A 24,283-nucleotide genomic window follows, 5' to 3' on the forward strand; every position below is an offset into this window, starting at 1 on the left:
GTTGTTTCCATACTGTACTACAGTCATAGTGTATCATTGTGTTGTGTTTCCATACTGTACTACAGTCATAGTGTATCATTGTGTTGTGTCTCCATACTGTACTACAGTCATAGTGTATCATTGTGTTGTGTCTCCATACTGTACTACAGTCATAGTGTATCATTGTGTATCATTGTTTCCATACTGTACTACAGTCATAGTGTATCATTGTGTTGTGTTCCATACTGTACTACAGTCATAGTGTATCATTGTGTTTGTCTCCATACTGTACTACAATCATAGTGTATCATTGTGTTGTGTCTCCATACTGTACTACAGTCATAGTGTATCATTGAGTTGTGTTTCCATACTTTACTAAAGTCAGTGTATCATTGTGTTGTGTCTCCATACTGTACTACAGTCAGTGTATCATTGTGTTGTGTCTCCATACTGTACTACAGTCATAGTGTATCATTGTTGTTGTGTCTCCATACTGTACTACAGTCATAGTGTATCATTGTGTTTGTCTCCATACTGTACTACAGTCATAGTGTATCATTGTGTTGTGTTTCCATACTGTACTACAGTCATAGTGGTATCATTGTGTTGTGTCTCCATACTGTACTACAGTCATAGTACTGTTCATTGTGTTATGTTTCCATACTGTACTACAGTCATAGTGTATCATTGTGTTGTGTCTCCATACTGTACTACAGTCATAGTGTATCATTGTGTTGTGTCTCCATACTGTACTACAGTCATAGTGTATCATTGTGTTGTGTTTCCATACTGTACTACAGTCATAGTGGTTCATTGTGTTGTGTTTCCATACTGTACTACAGTCAGTGTATCATTGTGTTGTGTCTCCATACTGTACTACAGTCATAGTGTATCATTGTGTTGTGTCTCCATACTGTACTACAGTCAGTGTATCATTGTGTTGTGTCTCCATACTGTACTACAGTCATAGTGTATCATTGTGTTGTGTCTCCATACTGTACTACAGTCATAGTGTATCATTGTGTTGTGTCTCCATACTGTACTACAGTCATAGTGTATCATTGTGTTATGTCTCCATACTGTACTACAGTCATAGTGTATCATTGTGTTGTGTCTCCATACTGTACTACAGTCATAGTATATCATTGTGTTGTCTCCATACTGTACTACAGTCATAGTGTATCATTGTGTTGTGTCTCCATACTGTACTACAGTCATAGTGTATCATTGTGTTGTGTCTCCATACTGTACTACAGTCATAGTGTATCATTGTGTTGTGTCTCCATACTGTACTACAGTCATAGTGTATCATTGTGTTGTGTTTCCATACTGTACTACAGTCATAGTGGTTCATTGTGTTGTGTTTCCATACTGTACTACAGTCATAGTGGTTCATTGTGTTATGTTTCCATACTGTACTACAGTCATAGTGTATCATTGTGTTGTTTCCATACTGTACTACAGTCATAGTGTATCATTGTGTTGTGTCTCCATACTGTACTACAGTCATAGTGTATCATTGTGTTGTGTCTCCATACTGTACTACAGTCAGTGTATCATTGTGTTGTGTCTCCATACTGTACTACAGTCATAGTGTATCATTGTGTTGTGTCTCCATACTGTACTACAGTCATAGTGTATCATTGTGTTGTGTCTCCATACTGTACTACAGTCATAGTGTATCATTGTGTTATGTCTCCATACTGTACTACAGTCATAGTGTATCATTGTGTTGTGTCTCCATACTGTACTACAGTCATAGTATATCATTGTGTTGTCTCCATACTGTACTACAGTCATAGTGTATCATTGTGTTGTGTCTCCATACTGTACTACAGTCATAGTGTATCATTGTGTTGTGTCTCCATACTGTACTACAGTCATAGTGTATCATTGTGTTGTGTTTCCATACTGTACTACAGTCATAGTGTATCATTGTGTTGTGTCTCCATACTGTACTACAGTCATAGTGTATCATTGAGTTGTGTCTCCATACTGTACTACAGTCAGTGTATCACTGTGTTGTGTCTCCATACTGTACTACAGTCATAGTGTATCATTGAGTTGTGTCTCCATACTGTACTACAGTCAGTGTATCATTGTGTTGTGTCTACCACAAGCAGACTATGTAAAATAGTTTTTTAGGCGCATGGTACTATATAAGAATGAATTATATTTCTAGGGTTAGGTCAACCATGGTTGCATGATGAGTAGTTTAATATGCCTGAGACCTAAAGACCTGTGTTAGCTCCCTGAGGGTGTCACATTCAGATATAACGCACCAAAATAAAACCTGATGAAGCATAGACGTTCTCATATGAAATTTCCAAATGTGCTGAATCTGCTAAATGTTGTTTTATACAGTAGTATGTATTTGTTGGCGCTGAATCAGATGCCACTCTGTCCTCAGCTGTTATTGGCACGTCCATTGTGATACCTCACTTCGTTATCGTTTGTCTTATTCATGTTAATTGTGGTCCATGAATAAACCAAACGTTCACAGATCAGGTAACATTACATTGTTAGTACATTCCTTCAGTCCAGAGATTTCCCTTCCTTCTCTTCATGACTCAGCCGGTGGGGCCTTCAGAAAAAAGAGCCTGTTGATTGCAATTTCCTCTTCAATAACCCTCCGTTCAATACACAGCTATTCAAACCCACTTGAGGATGTTCTTTCTCTGGCTACCTTCCAGATGCCACCCTATTCCCTATATAGTGCACTAGTTTTGACCAGGACCCTTAGGGTAGGGAATAGGGTCCACTATGGACGTACTCTAAAAACTCTGGGCAGAGTCATAACAACTCCTGCCTAAAGAGTCAGAGTACCTTTTGGGGTATTTATCCATTGAGATATGTTGTCTTGAGGAGGCTTCAGCGTAGAATAATGGAACCAGTGCTTATAGGACAGCTGGACTAAAGGCCTGTAGTTAGTCAGTGCCAAAAGGTGTGTGCGCAGGGGGGGGGGGGGGTAATTTTAGAAACTGAAATGTGTGATGAAAGCTTGGGATTGTGTGTTTGTGGGGGCGTGCATGCATGCATACCGGTGTGTGTGTCTAAAGGATACGAGGAGTCTGTTTCTCCATATCTGGTCCAGTCTGATGCTCCAGCAGGCTCCTCACTGAGTTCCCACTTATACAGCAGGACCTGGCCACTCTCCAGCCCCACCGCCAGCAGATAGCTGGAGGAACATACATCAATCAATCAAACTTTATTGTCCCAGATGGACATGTGGTTAACAGGCAGGCTTATTGTCCCAGATGGACATGTGGTTAACAGGCAGGCTTACTGTCCCAGATGGACATGTGGTTAACAGGCAGGCTTATTGTCCCAGATGGACATGTGGTTAACAGGCAGGCTTATTGTCCCAGATGGACATGTGGTTAACAGGCAGGCTTACAGCTAGACATGTATAATAGTTCAACACATCACACAAAAGGCTAAATAACACAGAAACGTCATCAACTTTAGAAGCCAGCTGGGGAAAAAAGCGCATGTGGAAATAAAGAGCATGTGGAAATAAAGCGCATGTGGAGATAAAGCGCATGTGGAGATAAAGCGCATGTGGAGATAAAGCGCATGTGGAAATAAAGCGCATGTGGAGATAAAGCGCATGTGGAGATAAAGCGCATGTGGAAATAAAGCGCATGTGGAAATAAAGCGCATGTGGAAATAAAGCGCATGTGGAAATAAAGCGCATGTGCGAATAAAGTGCATGTGCAAAGATGGGTTACTAGGCCATAGACAGACAGTTGGCTACAAGGGAAGCATACACACTCCATCCATACACACTACCATCAAGATATGAAACCCCTAGGAACTCTTGTTGATCTGAAACGATTGGATAGGATAACGGCTAAAGCTTCCCTATGCCTTCTGATAGGCTGCGTATACATTTCAACCATATTGCTAATACCTATCGTATTGCAGGCCTACAGCAGTGTCTAGGGTGAAGGGAGCTAGTGGTTCAATTGGAATTCAGAAAATAAGCACTGCCTCAGTATTGTACCTGTTGCCGGGGCACAGGATGGGGCAGAAGGAGACAGCAGTGGCCGAGTCTCCTACATCTAATATGGAGGAACAGGGCCGGATGACTGGGGGTTCATCAGGGGTCACAATGGCCTCACAACTGCTGCAGTCACCCCACACGATCACCTGTAGAGAGAAACTTGAATTAAGTTATTCTGGAAAGTCACACTAACATAGAATGTGTGTAGGTCCCAGGTGGTATCCTATAGCCTATGTAGTTCTATGGGCCCTGGTCAAAAGTAGTGCACTGTAAAGGGAAAAGGTTGCCATTTGGGATGTAGCCTATGATGAACAGTATTTTACTGCCTCTTCCTTACCATTGTGACCTTTACTTACCGAGGAGCTCATTTGTAAGGAACAACCTTTGAAGGCTGATGCTGGTTTGAGATTAGCACATCATTATGTTTCAGTCTTGCATTGACATCAAAGGACTCTTAAACTGTGGATCAGGGCCTGTTTCAAAAAGGTTCTCAGAGTAGAAGTTCTGCTCTAGGATCGGACCCCCCCCCACCCTCTTATTCATCACCATTTAAACAACAAAACTGATCCTTGATCAGTGCTCCTTCTCTGAGAAACTTTGTGAACACACGCAGTGAATAGACGTTGAAGTCCGGAGAATACAAGCTACCTCTACTAACAACACTAAGGTCTTGCTGGTGTAGAATAATGACCTTCTTGTCTCGACTCGACGTCACAAAGTACTTGTTGTCGGCACTCCAGTCACATGACCATATGATGCGCGTGTGTACGGCCGTGTCCTTCCTGGTAGATGTGTACAGGGAGAAATGGGGCTCTGGATGGGGGAGACACACACAGGCACAATAAATACCCATCTACCTTGCACTTTGCATTAGTATTGAACCACAAAACGTTCTAAAACAGTACATAACTGCTCAGTGGTAACAATGAATCTCTCCACTGACACACAAATAAACCCAAAGCCTCAGTTCCTCCTCTCCATGATGTCTGTCATTAATGTTGGTTGTGATGCACTGTTCTGTGTCGTTCCAGCAGCCTCTAGAGAGACACTGCTGTCTGTGTTCCAGCAGCCACCACTCTAGAGACACTGCTGTCTGTGTAGTTCCAGCAGCCAGCCCTCTAGAGAGACACTGTTGTCTGTGTCGTTCCAGCAGCCAGCCCTCTAGAGAGACACTGTTGTCTGTGTCGTTCCAGCAGCCAGCCCTCTAGAGAGACACTGTTGTCTGTGTCGTTCCAGCAGCCAGCCCTCTAGAGAGACACTGTTGTCTGTGTCGTTCCAGCAGCCAGCCCTCTAGAGAGACACTGTTGTCTGTGTCGTTCCAGCAGCCAGCCCTCTAGAGAGACACTGTTGTCTGTGTCGTTCCAGCAGCCAGCCCTCTAGAGAGACACTGTTGTCTGTGTCGTTCCAGCAGCCAGCCCTCTAGAGAGACACTGTTGTCTGTGTCGTTCCAGCAGCCAGCCCTCTAGAGAGACACTGTTGTCTGTGTCGTTCCAGCAGCCAGCCCTCTAGAGAGACACTGTTGTCTGTGTCGTTCCAGCAGCCAGCCCTCTAGAGAGACACTGTTGTCTGTGTCGTTCCAGCAGCCAGCCCTCTAGAGAGACACTGCTGTCTGTGTCGTTCCAGCAGTCAGCCCTCTAGAGAGACACTGTTGTTTCACACGTGTCTAGTCCCACAGTTTGTATAGGCATGTTTCTAGTCCCACAGTTTGTATAGGCATGTTTCTAGTCCCACAGTTTGTATAGGCATGTTTCTAGTCCCACAGTTTGTATAGGCATGTTTCTAGTCCCACAGTTTGTATAGGCATGTTTCTAGTCCCACAGTTTGTATAGGCATGTTTCTAGTCCCACAGTTTGTATAGGCATGTGTCTAGTCCCACAGTTTGTATAGGCATGTTTCTTGTGTGTGAACTCAGCATGTGTGTGTGTGTGTGTGTGTGGGGGGTCGAAACACAATTAAGTGAAACTCTGAGGGGAATTGGACTTTAGGGAGAAGAACTGTGTGATGCTTGGCATGGTTTCTTTTTGTGTTATACCACACAAATTAACATGTACAAATGGAACACTAGAGTCAAAACAAATAATAAATACAAAAATTGTGACAAGCCACAAAGCACATTCCACCCAATAGTTGTCACAGTATTTGGGGGAAACAAATGTGATCTATGGTTAAAGAAAGAGTTTTGACTTCCATTTGATTACTAATAACTATTCTGCCTGCATCAGCCGTTCTCCAGATAGATCCATGCTAGTAGCAGTGTACACACACAAGGTAAAAAATAATAAAATCGGTCTTTCTGACCCTGATCAAGGCAGTTAACCCACTGTTCCCCAGGCGCCGATGACGTGGATGTCGATTTAGGCATCTCCCCACACCTCTCTGATTCAGAGGGGGTTAAATGTGGAAGACACATTTCAGTTGAATGCATTCAGTTGTACAACTGACTAGATATCCCCCTTTCCCTTCCCTACACGCACGCACGTGCCGTCGGAGCTTAGGGAGGCCTGTCTTCTCTCTACCTCCAGCTACAGCCACTCTCCATCCCCGTCTTTACTGGCCGGCTGGGCCGTCCTGTACTGTGCTTTCCAGCCCCTCGATTGGCATGTCTAGACTGGTTAAGAGAGAGAGAGAGTGTGTCTGCACGTGTGCAGGCATGTGTGAGACCGTGAGTAATTCAGGGCTCAACTGGAACAGACTGCCAGTTCGCCGGGGAACCCACCAAGGAACCCACCACAGGCAAATAGGGAAAGAAAAACAGTTGCTTCACCGATTAGGGCTGTGTCACTGGTGATTTACCTGACTGGGTTTAAATGGGGATTTGAGACATTGGTTGTATGGCTCCAAACTATCCCTAGGCTAGTAAAACAGGACTAAACTCAAACTAAACTAGCTCTTGGCTGCTTAAACACCTGACATGAAACCAAACTAACTTCAAAAGCAGGAAGAAAATACTATTAAAAGAAAAAGCATAATACCAGTAAAGCAGACAGACAGGACCCTCAGCTCACCTGTGTTTGTAGGGGTGGCGGCGGGGTCGTCCCGTTTCCATAGCGACCAGGTCCTGTCCCGGGACACGGCCAATAGGAACAGTCCATTGGGAGAGAAGGCCATCTGGGTGACAGTGAGGCTGTGGCAGGGCAGCGCCTGTAGCTGGCGCCAGGAAGTGGAGCTCCAGAGCAGCACGGCCGCATGCTCAGCCTTAGAGGCCTAGAACCAGAGAAGAGAAGCATCTGGAAGACCATACTGAACTAGCTCAGCCTAAGAGGCCTAGAACCAGAGAAGAATAGCGGTTGGAGGACCATACTGAACTAGCTCAGCCTAAGAGACCTAGAACCAGAGAAGAGAAGCAGCTGGAGGACCATACTGAACTAGCTCAGCCTAAGAGGCCTAGAACCAGAGAAGAATAGCGGTTGGAGGACCATACTGAACTAGCTCAGCCTAAGAGACCTAGAACCAGAGAAGAGAAGCAGCCAGCTGGAGGACCATACTGAACTAGCTCAGCCTAAGAGGCCTAGAACCAGAGAAGAATAGCGGTTGGAGGACCATACTGAACTAGCTCAGCCTAAGAGACCTAGAACCAGAGAAGAATAGCGGTTGGAGGACCATACTGAACTAGCTCAGCCTAAGAGGCCTAGAACCAGAGAAGAATAGCTGTTGGAGGACCATACTGAACTAGCTCAGCCTAAGAGGCCTAGAACCAGAGAAGAATAGCTGTTGGAGGACCATACTGAACTAGCTCAGCCTAAGAGGCCTAGAACCAGAGAAGAATAGCGGTTGGAGGACCATACTGAACTAGCTCAGCCTAAGAGACCTAGAACCAGAGAAGAGAAGCAGCCAGCTGGAGGACCATACTGAACTAGCTCAGCCTAAGAGGCCTAGAACCAGAGAAGAATAGCTGTTGGAGGACCATACTGAACTAGCTCAGCCTAAGAGGCCTAGAACCAGAGAAGAATAGCTGTTGGAGGACCATACTGAACTAGCTCAGCCTAAGAGGCCTAGAACCAGAGAAGAATAGCGGTTGGAGGACCATACTGAACTAGCTCAGCCTAAGAGGCCTAGAACCAGAGAAGAATAGCGGTTGGAGGACCATACTGAACTAGCTCAGCCTAAGAGGCCTAGAACCAGAGAAGAATAGCGGTTGGAGGACCATACTGAACTAGCTCAGCCTAAGAGGCCTAGAACCAGAGAAGAATAGCGGTTGGAGGACCATACTGAACTAGCTCAGCCTAAGAGACCTAGAACCAGAGAAGAGAAGCAGCCAGCTGGAGGACCATACTGAACTAGCTCAGCCTAAGAGGCCTAGAACCAGAGAAGAATAGCTGTTGGAGGACCATACTGAACTAGCTCAGCCTAAGAGACCTAGAACCAGAGAAGAGAAGCAGCCAGCTGGAGGACCATACTGAACTAGCTCAGCCTAAGAGGCCTAGAACCAGAGAAGAATAGCTGAACTAGCTGGAGCCTAGAACCATAGAACTAGCTCAGGTTGGAGGACCATACTGAACTAGCTCAGCCTAAGAGGCCTAGAACCAGAGAAGAATAGCGGTTGGAGGACCATACTGAACTAGCTCAGCCTAAGAGACCTAGAACCAGAGAAGAATAGCGGTTGGAGGACCATACTGAACTAGCTCAGCCTAAGAGGCCTAGAACCAGAGAAGAATAGCTGTTGGAGGACCATACTGAACTAGCTCAGCCTAAGAGGCCTAGAACCAGAGAAGAATAGCTGTTGGAGGACCATACTGAACTAGCTCAGCCTAAGAGGCCTAGAACCAGAGAAGAATAGCGGTTGGAGGACCATACTGAACTAGCTCAGCCTAAGAGGCCTAGAACCAGAGAAGAATAGCGGTTGGAGGACCATACTGAACTAGCTCAGCCTAAGAGGCCTAGAACCAGAGAAGAATAAGAGGCCTAGAACCAGAGAAGAAACTAGCGGTTGGAGGACCATACTGAACTAGCTCAGCCTAAGAGGCCTAGAACCAGAGAAGAATAGCGGTTGGAGGACCATACTGAACTAGCTCAGCCTAAGAGACCTAGAACCAGAGAAGAGAAGCAGCCAGCTGGAGGACCATACTGAACTAGCTCAGCCTAAGAGGCCTAGAACCAGAGAAGAATAGCGGTTGGAGGACCATACTGAACTAGCTCAGCCTAAGAGGCCTAGAACCAGAGAAGAATAGCTGTTGGAGGACCATACTGAACTAGCTCAGCCTAAGAGACCTAGAACCAGAGAAGAGAAGCAGCCAGCTGGAGGACCATACTGAACTAGCTCAGCCTAAGAGGCCTAGAACCAGAGAAGAATAGCGGTTGGAGGACCATACTGAACTAGCTCAGCCTAAGAGGCCTAGAACCAGAGAAGAATAGCGGTTGGAGGACCATACTGAACTAGCTCAGCCTAAGAGGCCTAGAACCAGAGAAGAATAGCGGTTGGAGGACCATACTGAACTAGCTCAGCCTAAGAGGCCTAGAACCAGAGAAGAATAGCTGTTGGAGGACCATACTGAACTAGCTCAGCCTAAGAGGCCTAGAACCAGAGAAGAATAGCGGTTGGAGGACCATACTGAACTAGCTCAGCCTAAGAGACCTAGAACCAGAGAAGAGAAGCAGCCAGCTGGAGGACCATACTGAACTAGCTCAGCCTAAGAGGCCTAGAACCAGAGAAGAATAGCGGTTGGAGGACCATACTGAACTAGCTCAGCCTAAGAGGCCTAGAACCAGAGAAGAATAGCTGTTGGAGGACCATACTGAACTAGCTCAGCCTAAGAGACCTAGAACCAGAGAAGAGAAGCAGCCAGCTGGAGGACCATACTGAACTAGCTCAGCCTAAGAGGCCTAGAACCAGAGAAGAATAGCGGTTGGAGGACCATACTGAACTAGCTCAGCCTAAGAGGCCTAGAACCAGAGAAGAATAACGGTTGGAGGACCATACTGAACTAGCTCAGCCTAAGAGGCCTAGAACCAGAGAAGAATAGCGGTTGGAGGACCATACTGAACTAGCTCAGCCTAAGAGGCCTAGAACCAGAGAAGAATAGCTGTTGGAGGACCATACTGAACTAGCTCAGCCTAAGAGGCCTAGAACCAGAGAAGAATAGCGGTTGGAGGACCATACTGAACTAGCTCAGCCTAAGAGACCTAGAACCAGAGAAGAGAAGCAGCTGGAGGACCATACTGAACTAGCTCAGCCTAAGAGGCCTAGAACCAGAGAAGAATAGCGGTTGGAGGACCATACTGAACTAGCTCAGCCTAAGAGACCTAGAACCAGAGAAGAGAAGCAGCCAGCTGGAGGACCATACTGAACTAGCTCAGGCTAAGAGGCCTAGAACCAGAGAAGAATAGCGGTTGGAGGACCATACTGAACTAGCTCAGCCTAAGAGACCTAGAACCAGAGAAGAATAGCGGTTGGAGGACCATACTGAACTAGCTCAGCCTAAGAGGCCTAGAACCAGAGAAGAATAGCTGTTGGAGGACCATACTGAACTAGCTCAGCCTAAGAGGCCTAGAACCAGAGAAGAATAGCTGTTGGAGGACCATACTGAACTAGCTCAGCCTAAGAGGCCTAGAACCAGAGAAGAATAGCGGTTGGAGGACCATACTGAACTAGCTCAGCCTAAGAGGCCTAGAACCAGAGAAGAATAGCGGTTGGAGGACCATACTGAACTAGCTCAGCCTAAGAGGCCTAGAACCAGAGAAGAATAGCGGTTGGAGGACCATACTGAACTAGCTCAGCCTAAGAGGCCTAGAACCAGAGAAGAATAGCGGTTGGAGGACCATACTGAACTAGCTCAGCCTAAGAGACCTAGAACCAGAGAAGAGAAGCAGCCAGCTGGAGGACCATACTGAACTAGCTCAGCCTAAGAGGCCTAGAACCAGAGAAGAATAGCGGTTGGAGGACCATACTGAACTAGCTCAGCCTAAGAGGCCTAGAACCAGAGAAGAATAGCTGTTGGAGGACCATACTGAACTAGCTCAGCCTAAGAGACCTAGAACCAGAGAAGAGAAGCAGCCAGCTGGAGGACCATACTGAACTAGCTCAGCCTAAGAGGCCTAGAACCAGAGAAGAATAGCGGTTGGAGGACCATACTGAACTAGCTCAGCCTAAGAGGCCTAGAACCAGAGAAGAATAACGGTTGGAGGACCATACTGAACTAGCTCAGCCTAAGAGGCCTAGAACCAGAGAAGAATAGCGGTTGGAGGACCATACTGAACTAGCTCAGCCTAAGAGGCCTAGAACCAGAGAAGAATAGCTGTTGGAGGACCATACTGAACTAGCTCAGCCTAAGAGGCCTAGAACCAGAGAAGAATAGCGGTTGGAGGACCATACTGAACTAGCTCAGCCTAAGAGACCTAGAACCAGAGAAGAGAAGCAGCTGGAGGACCATACTGAACTAGCTCAGCCTAAGAGGCCTAGAACCAGAGAAGAATAGCGGTTGGAGGACCATACTGAACTAGCTCAGCCTAAGAGACCTAGAACCAGAGAAGAGAAGCAGCCAGCTGGAGGACCATACTGAACTAGCTCAGGCTAAGAGGCCTAGAACCAGAGAAGAATAGCGGTTGGAGGACCATACTGAACTAGCTCAGCCTAAGAGACCTAGAACCAGAGAAGAATAGCGGTTGGAGGACCATACTGAACTAGCTCAGCCTAAGAGGCCTAGAACCAGAGAAGAATAGCTGTTGGAGGACCATACTGAACTAGCTCAGCCTAAGAGGCCTAGAACCAGAGAAGAATAGCTGTTGGAGGACCATACTGAACTAGCTCAGCCTAAGAGGCCTAGAACCAGAGAAGAATAGCTGTTGGAGGACCATACTGAACTAGCTCAGCCTAAGAGGCCTAGAACCAGAGAAGAATAGCGGTTGGAGGACCATACTGAACTAGCTCAGCCTAAGAGGCCTAGAACCAGAGAAGAATAGCGGTTGGAGGACCATACTGAACTAGCTCAGCCTAAGAGGCCTAGAACCAGAGAAGAATAGCGGTTGGAGGACCATACTGAACTAGCTCAGCCTAAGAGGCCTAGAACCAGAGAAGAATAGCGGTTGGAGGACCATACTGAACTAGCTCAGCCTAAGAGGCCTAGAACCAGAGAAGAATAGCGGTTGGAGGACCATACTGAACTAGCTCAGCCTAAGAGGCCTAGAACCAGAGAAGAATAGCGGTTGGAGGACCATACTGAACTAGCTCAGCCTAAGAGGCCTAGAACCAGAGAAGAATAACGGTTGGAGGACCATACTGAACTAGCTCAGCCTAAGAGGCCTAGAACCAGAGAAGAATAGTGGTTGGAGGACCATACTGAACTAGCTCAGCCTAAGAGGCCTAGAACCAGAGAAGAATAGCGGTTGGAGGACCCCACACATAGCTGACAAGATAGTCATAGGACCCTATACCATTCATGCTATGTTAGATACCATTCCAGCCATTAATGCGAGCTTGTCCAAGTGCTGTATAGATTAGCTAATACTATCTCCATTCCTCACCAGGGGGCAAACAGTATACAATTCTCCTCCCTCTGTGTTCGGTAAACACTAATTTTAAACTTTGACTCAAAGATGTACTAGCAACCCTGGTCTAGTCTATTGAAGTGACTTAAAAAAATAGAGGCCTATGTTTGTATTGGCTAAAGGCGAGACAGCAGGAAAGATAATGGGCCAATTTGGAACCCACAGCAAATATGTCCTGTAGGTGACAGCATGGACTGCAGGACCACCCAGGTCAGGTGACTGCCATCAAATCACATCATTCCAGTTGTGATAGGAATCTGAATGATCCTGATGGCTGCTAATGGACTTCACCTGACAGATAACAGGTTATTTCCCTGAAAAATAGACACTTTCAGATTGATTTTGCTCCGATTAAAAAGCTGACTGTCCACCCGCACTGACACGGACCTTTACCAAGTCCAGCAGTGTGCTAATGTGTGCATGTCAATCTGACCAGGGATGTTCTCTTGATAAGTGTGTGAATTGGACCATTTTCCTGACCTGCTAAGCATTTAAAATGTAATGAGTACTTTTGGATGTCAGGGAAAATGTATAGAGTAAAAAGTACATAATTTTCTTTAGGAATGTAGAGAAGTTGAAGAAGTCAAAAATATAAATAGTCAAGTACAGATTGGTTTTTGCCCTAGCACTACACAGCCGATTCAAATAACTCATCAAAATGTGATCATTTGAATCAGCTGTATAGTGTTAGGGTATAGGCTAGTGTATAGTGTTAGGGTATAGGCTAGTGTATAGTGTTAGGGTATAGGCTAGTGTATAGTGTTAGGGTATAGGCTAGTGTTAGGGTATAGGCTAGTGTATAGTGTGAGGGTATAGGCTAGTGTATAGTGTGAGGGTATAGGCTAGTGTATAGGCTAGTGTTAGGGTATAGGCTAGTGTATAGTGTTAGGGTATAGGCTAGTGTATAGTGTTAGGGTATAGGCTAGTGTAGTGTTAGGGTATAGGCTAGTGTAGTGTTAGGGTATAGGCTAGTGTATAGTGTTAGGGTATAGGCTAGTGTATAGTGTTAGTGTTAGGGTATAGGCTAGTGTATAGTGTTAGTGTTAGGGTATAGGCTAGTGTATAGTGTTAGTGTATAGGCTAGTGTATAGTGTTAGGGTATAGGCTAGTGTATAGTGTTAGGGTATAGGCTAGTGTATAGTGTTAGGGTATAGGCTAGTGTATAGTGTTAGGGTATAGGCTAGTGTATAGTGTGAGGGTATAGGCTAGTGTATAGTGTTAGGGTATAGGCTAGTGTATAGTGTTAGTGTATAGGCTAGTGTATAGTGTTAGGGTATAGGCTAGTGTTAGGGAATAGGCTAGTGTATAGGCTAGTGTATAGTGTTAGGGTATAGGCTAGTGTATAGTGTTAGTGTATAGGCTAGTGTATAGTGTTAGGGTATAGGCTAGTGTATAGTGTTAGGGTATAGGCTAGTGTTAGGGAATAGGCTAGTGTATAGGCTAGTGTTAGGGTATAGGCTAGTGTATAGTGTTAGGGTATAGGCTAGTGTATAGTGTTAGGGTATAGGCTAGTGTTAGGGTATAGGCTAGTGTTAGGGTATAGGCTAGTGTTAGGGTATAGGCTAGTGTTAGGGTATAGGCTAGTGTTAGGGTATAGGCTAGTGTTAGGGTATAGGCTAGTGTTAGGGTATAGGCTAGTGTTAGGGTATAGGCTAGTGTTAGGGTATAGGCTAGTGTTAGGGTATAGGCTAGTGTTAGGGTATAGGCTAGTGTTAGGGTATAGGCTAGTGTTAGGGTATAGGCTAGTGTATAGTGTTAGGGTATAGGCTAGTGTTAGGGTATAGGCTAGTGTATAGTGTTAGGGTATAGGCTAGTGTTAGGGTATAGGCTAGTGTATAGTGTTAGGGTATAGGCTAGTGTATAGGCTAGTGTTAGGGTATAGGCTAGTGTATAGTGTTAGGGTATAGGCTAGTGTATAGTGTTAGGGTATAGGCTAGTGTATAGTGTTAGGGTATAGGCTAGTGTAGTGTTAGGGTATAGGCTAGTGTAGTGTTAGGGTATAGGCTAGTGTAGTGTTAGTGTTAGGGTATAGGCTAGTGTAGTGTTAGTGTTAGGGTATAGGCTAGTGTATAGTGTTAGGGTATAGGCTAGTGTATAGTGTTAGGGTATAGGCTAGTGTATAGTGTTAGGGTATAGGCTAGTGTATAGTGTTAGGGTATAGGCTAGTGTATAGTGTTAGGGTATAGGCTAGTGTATAGTGTTAGGGTATAGGCTAGTGTATAGTGTTAGGGTATAGGCTAGTGTATAGTGTTAGGGTATAGGCTAGTGTATAGTGTGAGGGTATAGGCTAGTGTATAGTGTTAGTGTATAGGCTAGTGTATAGTGTATAGGCTAGTGTATAGTGTATAGGCTAGTGTATAGTGTTAGGGTATAGGCTAGTGTATAGTGGTAGGGTATAGGCTAGTGTTAGGGTATAGGCTAGTGTATAGTGTTAGGGTATAGGCTAGTGTTAGGGAATAGGCTAGTGTATAGTGTTAGGGTATAGGCTAGTGTATAGTGTTAGGGTATAGGCTAGTGTATAGTGTTAGGGTATAGGCTAGTGTATAGTGTTAGGGTATAGGCTAGTGTATAGTGTTAGGGTATAGGCTAGTGTATAGTGTTAGGGTATAGGCTAGTGTATAGTGTTAGGGTATAGGCTAGTGTATAGTGTTAGGGTATAGGCTAGTGTATAGTGTTAGGGTATAGGCTAGTGTATAGTGTTAGGGTATAGGCTAGTGTATAGTGTTAGGGTATAGGCTAGTGTATAGTGTTAGGGTATAGGCTAGTGTATAGTGTTAGGGTATAGGCTAGTGTATAGTGTTAGGGTATAGGCTAGTGTATAGTGTTAGGGTATAGGCTAGTGTATAGTGTTAGGGTATAGGCTAGTGTATAGTGTTAGGGTATAGGCTAGTGTATAGTGTTAGGGTATAGGCTAGTGTATAGTGTTAGGGTAAAGGCTAGTGTATAGTGTTAGGGTATAGGCTAGTGTATAGGCTAGTGTTAGGGTATAGGCTAGTGTATAGTGTTAGGGTATAGGCTAGTGTATAGGCTAGTGTTAGGGTATAGGCTAGTGTATAGTGTTAGGGTATAGGCTAGTGTAGTGTTAAGGGTATAGGCTAGTGTAGTGTTAGTGTATAGGCTAGTGTATAGTGTTAAGGGTATAGGCTAGTGTATAGTGTTAGTGTATAGGCTAGTGTATAGTGTTAGGGTATAGGCTAGTGTATAGTGTTAGGGTATAGGCTAGTGTATAGTGTTAGGGTATAGGCTAGTGTATAGTGTTAGGGTATAGGCTAGTGTATAGTGTTAGGGTATAGGCTAGTGTATAGTGTTAGGGTATAGGCTAGTGTATAGTGTTAGGGTATAGGCTAGTGTATAGTGTTAGGGTATAGGCTAGTGTATAGTGTTAGGGTATAGGCTAGTGTATAGTGTTAGGGTATAGGCTAGTGTATAGTGTTAGTGTTAGGGTATAGGCTAGTGTATAGTGTTAGGGTATAGGCTAGTGTATAGTGTATAGTGTTAGGGTATAGGCTAGTGTATAGTGTTAGGGTATAGGCTAGTGTATAGTGTATAGTGTTAGGGTATAGGCTAGTGTATAGTGTTAGGGTATAGGCTAGTGTATAGGCTAGTGTTAGGGTATAGGCTAGTGTATAGGCTAGTGTTAGGGTATAGGCTAGTGTATAGTGTTAGGGACCCCTAACCAAAATGTGCACCGAGTTTGGGAAACCCTGTTGTAACCAGTAAATTACATATTTAAGGAGGAGGATCTACAACACATATTTACAAATAAGTTATCATGCAATGTCAACATGATCAAACACAAGATAAACTTAGGTATAAACCCTTCAACTGATATATCACTGTCAACTAACAAGAAATCAAAAAGATCCTTGTGCGCTCAGTTGAGAACAGGGATACTGTCTCTGGCAATTGAAGTAGGTAGATTCAATACCATAGATGAAGAAGAGAGGATAAGTCTGTGATTTCGGGGGTTGGCTTAACATTGGTTGGACCAGAGCTAGCTAGTGTGTGTAGATCAGCACCAGAATTTTAAATAAAAACACATTTTACGTTTATGTAGTTAATAAATCCAATGTGAAATGTGATAACTATACTATCCTAATTAGCATTGATAAAGTTAATCCAGTCATCTCAACAACTCAAAAAATCCCCCCATTTTCTGAATCATGCTCACAACGTCAGTAGCCTACAGTAGACCCCGCAACGTCAGTAGCCTACGGTAGACCTCGCAACGTCAGTAGCCTACGGTAGACCCCGCAACGTCAGTAGCCTACGGTAGACCCCGCAACGTCAGTAGCCTACGGTAGACCCCGCAACGTCAGTAGCCTACGGTAGACCCCGCAACGTCAGTAGCCTACGGTAGACTCCGCAACGTCAGTAGCCTACGGTAGACTCGCAACGTCAGTAGCCTACGGTAGACTCGCAACGTCAGTAGCCTACGGTAGACTCGCAACGTCAGTAGCCTACGGTAGACCCCGCAACGTCAGTAGCCTACGGTAGACCCCGCAACGTCAGTAGCCTACGGTAGACCCCGCAACGTCAGTAGCCTACGGTAGACTCGCAACGTCAGTAGCCTACGGTAGACCCCGCAACGTCAGTAGCCTACGGTAGACCCCGCAACGTCAGTAGCCTACGGTAGACCCCGCAACGTCAGTAGCCTACGGTAGACTCGCAACGTCAGTAGCCTACGGTAGACCCCGCAACGTCAGTAGCCTACGGTAGACCCCGCAACGTCAGTAGCCTACGGTAGACCCGCAACATCGGTAGCCTACGGTAGACCCCGCAACGTCAGTAGCCTACGGTAGACCCCGCAACGTCAGTAGCCTACGGTAGACCCCGCAACGTCAGTAGCCTACGGTAGACCCCGCAACGTCAGTAGCCAAAAGTAGACCCGCAACGTCAGTAGACAAAAGTAGACCCGCAACGTCAGTAGACAAAAGTAGACCCGCAACGTCAGTAGCCTACAGTAGACCCGCAACGTCAGTAGCCTACAGTAGACCCGCAACGTCAGTAGCCAAAAGTAGATCCGCAACGTCAGTAGCCAAAAGTAGATCCGCAACGTCAGTAGCCTACGGTAGACCCGCAACGTCAGTAGCCAAAAGTAGACCCGCAACGTCAGTAGCCAAAAGTAGACCCGCAACGTCAGTAGCCAAAAGTAGACCCGCAACGTCAGTAGCCAAAAGTAGACCCGCAACGTCAGTAGCCTACAGTAGACCCCGCCACGTCAGTAGCCAAAAGTAGACCCGCAACGTCAGTAGCCTACAGTAGACCCCGCAACGTCAGTAGCCAAAAGTAGACCCGCAACGTCAGTAGCCAAAAGTAGACCCGCAACGTCAGTAGCCTACAGTAGATGCCAGGAACATTAAAAAAAAAAACGTTATTAACCGGCTCCCATGCTTTAAATTTAAATGTTCCGGAACAGTAGAAGATCACTTTCGTTCCCGGGTCTGATTCCTCTATTTGTTAAAACAATTTATGGTTTTCAGTTATGTTCCCGGAACCAGTTCCAACCCCTGCTAATAAAGTACAATGTGCTTTGCTACAGTCACAGATCGACGTTTGGCATTTGACCTCCAACTTGTCACACTACCTTACATGCCGAAGCCACCACCGTCCTCCCACTGTCAGACGCCAGACAGAACATCTCAAAGCCATGTCCATACCTGGAGAGAGAGAGAGAGAGAGAGAGAGAGAGAGAGAGAGAGAGAGAGAGAGAGAGAGAGAAGGATAGAGAGAAGGATAGAGAGAAGGAGAGAGAGAGAGCAAGAATATGAAAAAGAGAGAGAGCAGAGGGGAGGGAGCGAAGAGGAGTGATGAGAGCTTAGTCACCAGATGCGACTGTGATAAAAGACAAGTGGTCAAACTTGAAGCACAAACAATCCTCCTGAAAGCTTTAAAATGGCGCATCTTAGAATCACGCTTCTGGCGAGCTGCCAGGGTCTAAACAGGGGCATTTGAAACAGAGCGACTACGTCCCAAACGGCCCACAATTCCCTATTAGTGCACAGGGCTCTGATCAAAGATAGTGGACTATATACAGTTGAAGTCGGAAGTTTACATACACCTTAGCCAAAGTCATTTAAACTCTGTTTTTTCACAATTCCTGACATTTAATCCTAGTAAAAATTCCTTGTCTTAGGTCAGTTAGGATCACCACTTTATTTTAAGAATGTGAAATGTCTGAATAATAGCAGAGAGTATGATTTATTTCAGCTTTTATTTATTTCGTCACATTCCCAGTGGGTCAGAAGTTTACATACACTCAATTAGTATTTCAGTATTTGGTAGCATTGCTTAAAAATAGTTTAACTTTGGTCAAATGTTTCAGGTGGCCTTCCACAAGCTTCCCACAATAAGTTGGGTGAATTTTGACCCATTCTTCCTGACAGAGCTGGTGTAACTGAGTAAGGTTTGTAGGCCTCCTTGCTCGCACACACTTTTTCAGTTCTGCCCACAACTTTGGAAGTATGCTTGGGGTCATTGTCCATTTGGAAGACCCATTTGCGACCAAGCTTTAACTTCCTGACTGATGTCTTGAGATGTTGCTTCAATATATCCACATAATTTTCCATCCTCATGATGCCATCTATTTTGTGAAGTGCAACCAGTCCCTCCTGCAGCAAAGCACCCCCACAACATGATGCTGCCACCCGTGCTTCACGGTTGGGATGGTGTTCTCCAGCTTGCAAACCTCCCCCTTTTTCCACCAAACATAACGATGGTCATTATGGTCAAACAGTTCTATTTTTGTTTAATCAGATCAGAGGACATTTCTCCAACAAGTACGATCTTTGTCCCCATGTGCAGTTGCAAACCATAGTCTGGCTTTTTTATGGCGGTTTTGGAGCAGTGGCTTCTGCCTTACTGAGCTGCATTTCAGGTTATGTCCATATAGGACTCGTTTTACTGTGGATATAGATACTTTTGTACCTGTTTCCTTCAGCATCTTCACAAGGTCCTTTGCTGTTGTTCTGGGATTGATTTGTACTTTTCGCACCAAAGTACGTTAATCTCTTGGAGACAGAACGCGTCTCCTTCCTGAACGGTATGACGGCTGCGTGGTCCCATGGTGTTTATACTTGCGTACTGTTGTTTGTACAGATGAATGTGGTACCTTCAGGCATTTGGAAATTGATGCCAATGAACCAGACTTCTGGAGGTCTAAAATTTTCTTCTCAGGTCTTGGCTGATTTCTTTTGATGTTCCCATGATGTCAAGAGGCACTGAGTTTGAAGGTAGGCCTTGAAATACATACACAGGTACACCTCCAATTGACTCTTCTGAAGCCATGACACCATTTTCTGGAATTTTCCAATCTGTTTAAAGGTAGTCAACTTAGTGTATGTAAACTTCTGACCCACTGGAATTGTGATACAGTGAATTATAAGTGAAATAATCTGACTGTAAACAATTGTTGGGAAAATGACTTGTGTCATGCACAAAGTAGATGTCCTAACTGACTTGTCAAAACTATAGGCTGTTGACAAGTATTTTTGTGGAGTTGTTGAAAAACGAGTTTTAATGACTCCAACCTAAGTGTATGTAAACTTCCGACTTCAACTGTAGGGACTAGGGTGACATTTGGGACTCAGCCAGAGAGCGGAAGGTTTTCTAGCTGGAATTATGTAGATTCCACTCACACAGGCTGCAAAGGTTAAGAAGACACAGATGATACCTTACTGGTAAAGCACGCTAGAGCTAGACTGTGGAATTAAACAGTGACGTACGGTACTCCAGAACAGCAGACTGCAGGGCACACACACACAAGAACGCAGAAACATCTCATCCTCTCAACCTACCAAACCTTCTAAACATTTCATATTCAGAAATATACTCAGAATAGAAACCCTACCACAGAATCAAAAATATGACACCACATGAATTTTAATGTTGCTATTACGCGTTCAATTATACAATGCAATCCTTGCCAAATGGGAGTAAGAAAAGTGCTATTCAAAAACACAATGGCAGTACTTGCAGTAAATGTCACAGCTGTATGTCATGTTAATGCAGGACTGACTGGTAAATAGATTTAACATTGGCAACAAATAGAGGCGATATATTCTCCTGGGCAGAGAAGAGGCTCATGGGGAAATCTGCATTCTGATTGGTGGGAGGTCTTTGGCTGGCTCTGAGGTTTAGAAATATTTTCAGACCCATTAATCCTCACAGGAGGCGGAAAAAACCACAACCAGTTATTTGTCTATAAATATGAGAAATGCGTTGAAATATCGTGTCGCATGGAAAATGGATGCTGCACACTAAAGGTTGAAATCATAGATGCCTTGAGTGCATTCCTAGAAAGCAGGAAACAGTGCTGAAACCTTTTCTGACAAGTCTGATTCTGTAGTTGATGAAGCGTGTGCAAAAGTGGTACTCTAACATTAGCTGCCTTTACACATGCAGCCCAATTCTGATAAACACCTGATCCGATTGGTCAAAATACCAATTAGTGGAAAAAGATTAGAATTGGGATGCCTGTGTAAATATAGCCATTGAGACCGAAAGTGTGTGTGTGCGTGTATGTGTGAAGATGGAATGAAAGGACTGTTAGAATGATCATGGGACACTAACAGTTTTTGGACCTCAGGCCATAGTGTGTTTTGAAGGAGGTGGTCCTCTGGCGGTGGCTCTGTGGACACACACACAAAATTACAAAGAAAGTCCATTTCAAAATAATTACATAACTACTGTATTTAACGTATTCAACATTCACCCTAATGGGAACCATTTTCCAATTGACTAAAATGAAGATTGTATCTATGTGGAGATTGTATCTACGTCAATGGCATTTATGATTTTCTTGTGAAACAAACCCTAATGTTAAGCAGAGAGGGAGAGAGGGGAGGGAGAGAGGGAGGGAGAGAGGGAGGGAGGGAGGGAGGGAGGGAGGGAGGGAGAGAATTAAAGAAGAGACACACTGGAGACACGAAACAGAATGAAGAACAGAATTGACCGCCTCAAGACAATGTTCTCTCTCGGATTCTTCACAGCGCTCATCGTTAGCATTTAGCTCCAATACCTAACCCTCAGTTTGCTATTTCTGAAAAACCATTTTGTAACAACGACTCTTTATCTCCCAATTTTCAACGGCTGTTCGCTTTGAGGGGTGCTGCGAAATGAGAATCAAATGTACCCCTTCTCTCATTCTCCACCCATGCCAAGACAACTTCACTATCTACTCCTGCAGACAGTGTGTATCCCAAATGGCACCCTATTCCTTATGGGCCTTGGTCAAAAGTAGTGCACTATGTAAGGAATAGGGTGCCATTTGGGACGTGTAAACTTACACAACCCTTACTCTCCTTCATTACACATGACATGTAAAGCCTCGTTCCCTCTCGTTGTTATTTGTCCCAGGCTTCCTGTTTCTCCCAAATGGTTCCTTCACTTAATCCTTTCTAGTAGTTAATCAGAGACATGGCATTACTCTGTTAACTGATTATTCTTTTGACAACTCACTATTGTGTAAACTCATTATTCTGTTAACGACTCATTATTCCATCCACCTCATTTCCCTCTCCCCGTAGAACTGTACATGCAGACACACATAGCCCTGTAGCCTAGTCATCGATATTATAACTTCGCTCTGCGCACACACACACACACACACAAACGAGTCATTAATATCCTAACTCTGTAATCCTATAAGACGTCATTGTAATGATGATCTCAAGACTATAAGGAGATTTTTACAATCACAATGAATGACAACACATGGCAGTGTTTGACTAGAGGCAAGGCACCCAAAGCTCCCCATCCCTTGATTCTCTTTCATTGTGGATTTATTCCTCCAGTTATTTTTTTTCTCTTATTTTCCTTCTTTTTTTCTCTCTGCATTGTTGGGAAGGGTCCGTAAGTAAGCACTTCACTGTTAGTCTACACCTGTTGTTTACAAATCATGTGACAAATACAATTAGATCTGTCTCTCATCTTCCTCTCGCTAACCCTCCGTCCCTCTTTACACTCTCGCTCTCTCCCCCAGTCCCCCCCCTCCAGTCTCGCTCTCCCCCCCGTCTCGCTCTCCATCTCTTTCTCACTCCCACTCCCCTCGCCCTCATCCCACCACCCTTCTCTTCCTGCGCTGCTTCTCATCCTTATTTAGTAATTACATGTCTCCAGGTGCTCCGATTCATCCCACTCTTCTAAAATGCAGGCATGGAGAATAGAGCATAGCAGAGCAGAACAGTGCAGAGTAGAAGAGCAGAACAGAGCAGAGCATTAAAGAACAGAGCAGAACAGAGCAGAGCATTAAAGAAGAGCAGAACAGAGCAGAGCATTAAAGAACAGAGCAGAACAGAGCATTAAAGAACAGAGCAGAACAGAGCAGAGCATTAAAGAACAGAGCATTAAAGAACAGGGCAGAACAGAGCAGAGCATTAAAGAACAGAGCAGAACAGAGCAGAGCATTAAAGAACAGAGCAGAACAGAGCAGAGCATTAAAGAACAGAGCATTAAAGAACAGGGCAGAACAGAGCAGAGCATTAAAGAACAGAGCAGAACAGAGCAGAGCATTAAAGAACAGGGCAGAACAAAATAGAACAGAGCAGAGGCATCTAATAAATAGTCAGTCACGAAGGCTGGATATCATTGTCCCTTAAAGGAATAAACAGAAATATGGAGAGAGTGAAGGAGAGATGGGCTGCACTGACTGAGGCCGTGTAGAAAGGAAGTTTATCCCATCCCAATAAAAAACAGTATTAAGGGTTATGTAGGTATTATGTATTGTGGGAGCCATGCCTCAGACAGATGCGGCTGTTAAATGGGTCTAATATTGTAATAGGGATGGTAAGTTTTCAGTATACAATACCATTAAGGGTGAGCGGGTGGAAGTAGGACTCTTGGTATTGGTCAGAAACACTGTTGAACCCGGTTCCCTCCTCTTCATTGGTCTTGGGAGTAAGATCACCTGTCAATCAAAAGAAGAAACTATCAAAATCAGCCAGATATAACGAGACATTGACGGTTATGTGCAGATAGACCAAGTTTAGGATGGACTTGGAGCCGTACCTTGAAACACAGCCTTGTTGGAGAGACCTAGGGCAGGGGTACTGGCCCCTTCTGGTTGATCTACAGTGTCCTGGGAAAGAGAAACAGACATACCCACACACATACAGGGGAGAGGGGTCAAAGGGGAATTTCAAAAGTTCTAGGCTCTTTCCCAGTTCATTTCACTTCAAGTCCTCACATCCTTTTCCCTTGCCTACTTCTCAAAACGCATTGGAGAAGAAGGCCCGAGGGGAGGGATCTTCTCCAATATGGTTGATGGGGAGGCATAGACATAGGATGCGAGGAATCATGGAAGGACGAATTGAGATTGAGGCCAACAGTAGCCAGTGGGGGTGATGTAGGAAGCAACTGGCGTTGATTGACACACTGCTCAAACAATAACAAAACAGAATGTTGGTACTTCGACCAACAGCAAAGCAGGATTTAGGAACTACTACTCACACTGAAGGCCAGCAGTTTCGCCAGAGAAGTGCCAGAGATGTTTGCAAAGTTCTCCACAAAGTTGCGTGGGGCGCGGAACACCCGGAGGACCTTCTCGTCGGCCCCGGAGACGTACTGGAAGCGGCCCACCATGGCCAGACACTGCATGTCATAGCCGTGGATCTGGGGGCGAGAGATCTCGTGCCAGGTAGGCTGTAGTTAAGACACAGGGGACAGAGGGGAAGAGCTACTGAAGACATACTGAGATACAGTTAGCGATCTCGTTCCAGGTGGGCTGTGGGAAGGGGAAAGAGATACACTACATGATCAAAACTACTCGTCTAACAACTTATTCCAAAATCATGGGCATTAATATGGAGTTGGTTCCCC

General features: G+C 45.0%; 1 protein-coding gene across 1 annotated transcript in view; it reads right to left on the minus strand.

Moving 5' to 3' along the window:
* The window catches only part of LOC115128821 (elongator complex protein 2), a 76,387-nt gene that overhangs the window by 17,989 nt on the left and 34,115 nt on the right, over nt 1-24,283 (minus strand). Inside the window, exons 13-21 of the mRNA XM_065017993.1 lie at nt 23,915-24,106; nt 23,474-23,543; nt 23,274-23,372; nt 21,038-21,095; nt 18,054-18,126; nt 6,991-7,189; nt 4,677-4,798; nt 3,986-4,131; nt 3,044-3,157 (exon numbers count right to left, since the gene is read on the minus strand). Coding sequence (XP_064874065.1) covers nt 3,044-3,157; nt 3,986-4,131; nt 4,677-4,798; nt 6,991-7,189; nt 18,054-18,126; nt 21,038-21,095; nt 23,274-23,372; nt 23,474-23,543; nt 23,915-24,106 — 1,073 coding nt within the window. The remainder of the gene's footprint in view (nt 1-3,043; nt 3,158-3,985; nt 4,132-4,676; nt 4,799-6,990; nt 7,190-18,053; nt 18,127-21,037; nt 21,096-23,273; nt 23,373-23,473; nt 23,544-23,914; nt 24,107-24,283) is intronic.

Source organism: Oncorhynchus nerka, linkage group LG4, assembly GCF_034236695.1.
Source record: "Oncorhynchus nerka isolate Pitt River linkage group LG4, Oner_Uvic_2.0, whole genome shotgun sequence".
Lineage (NCBI taxonomy): Eukaryota > Metazoa > Chordata > Actinopteri > Salmoniformes > Salmonidae > Oncorhynchus > Oncorhynchus nerka.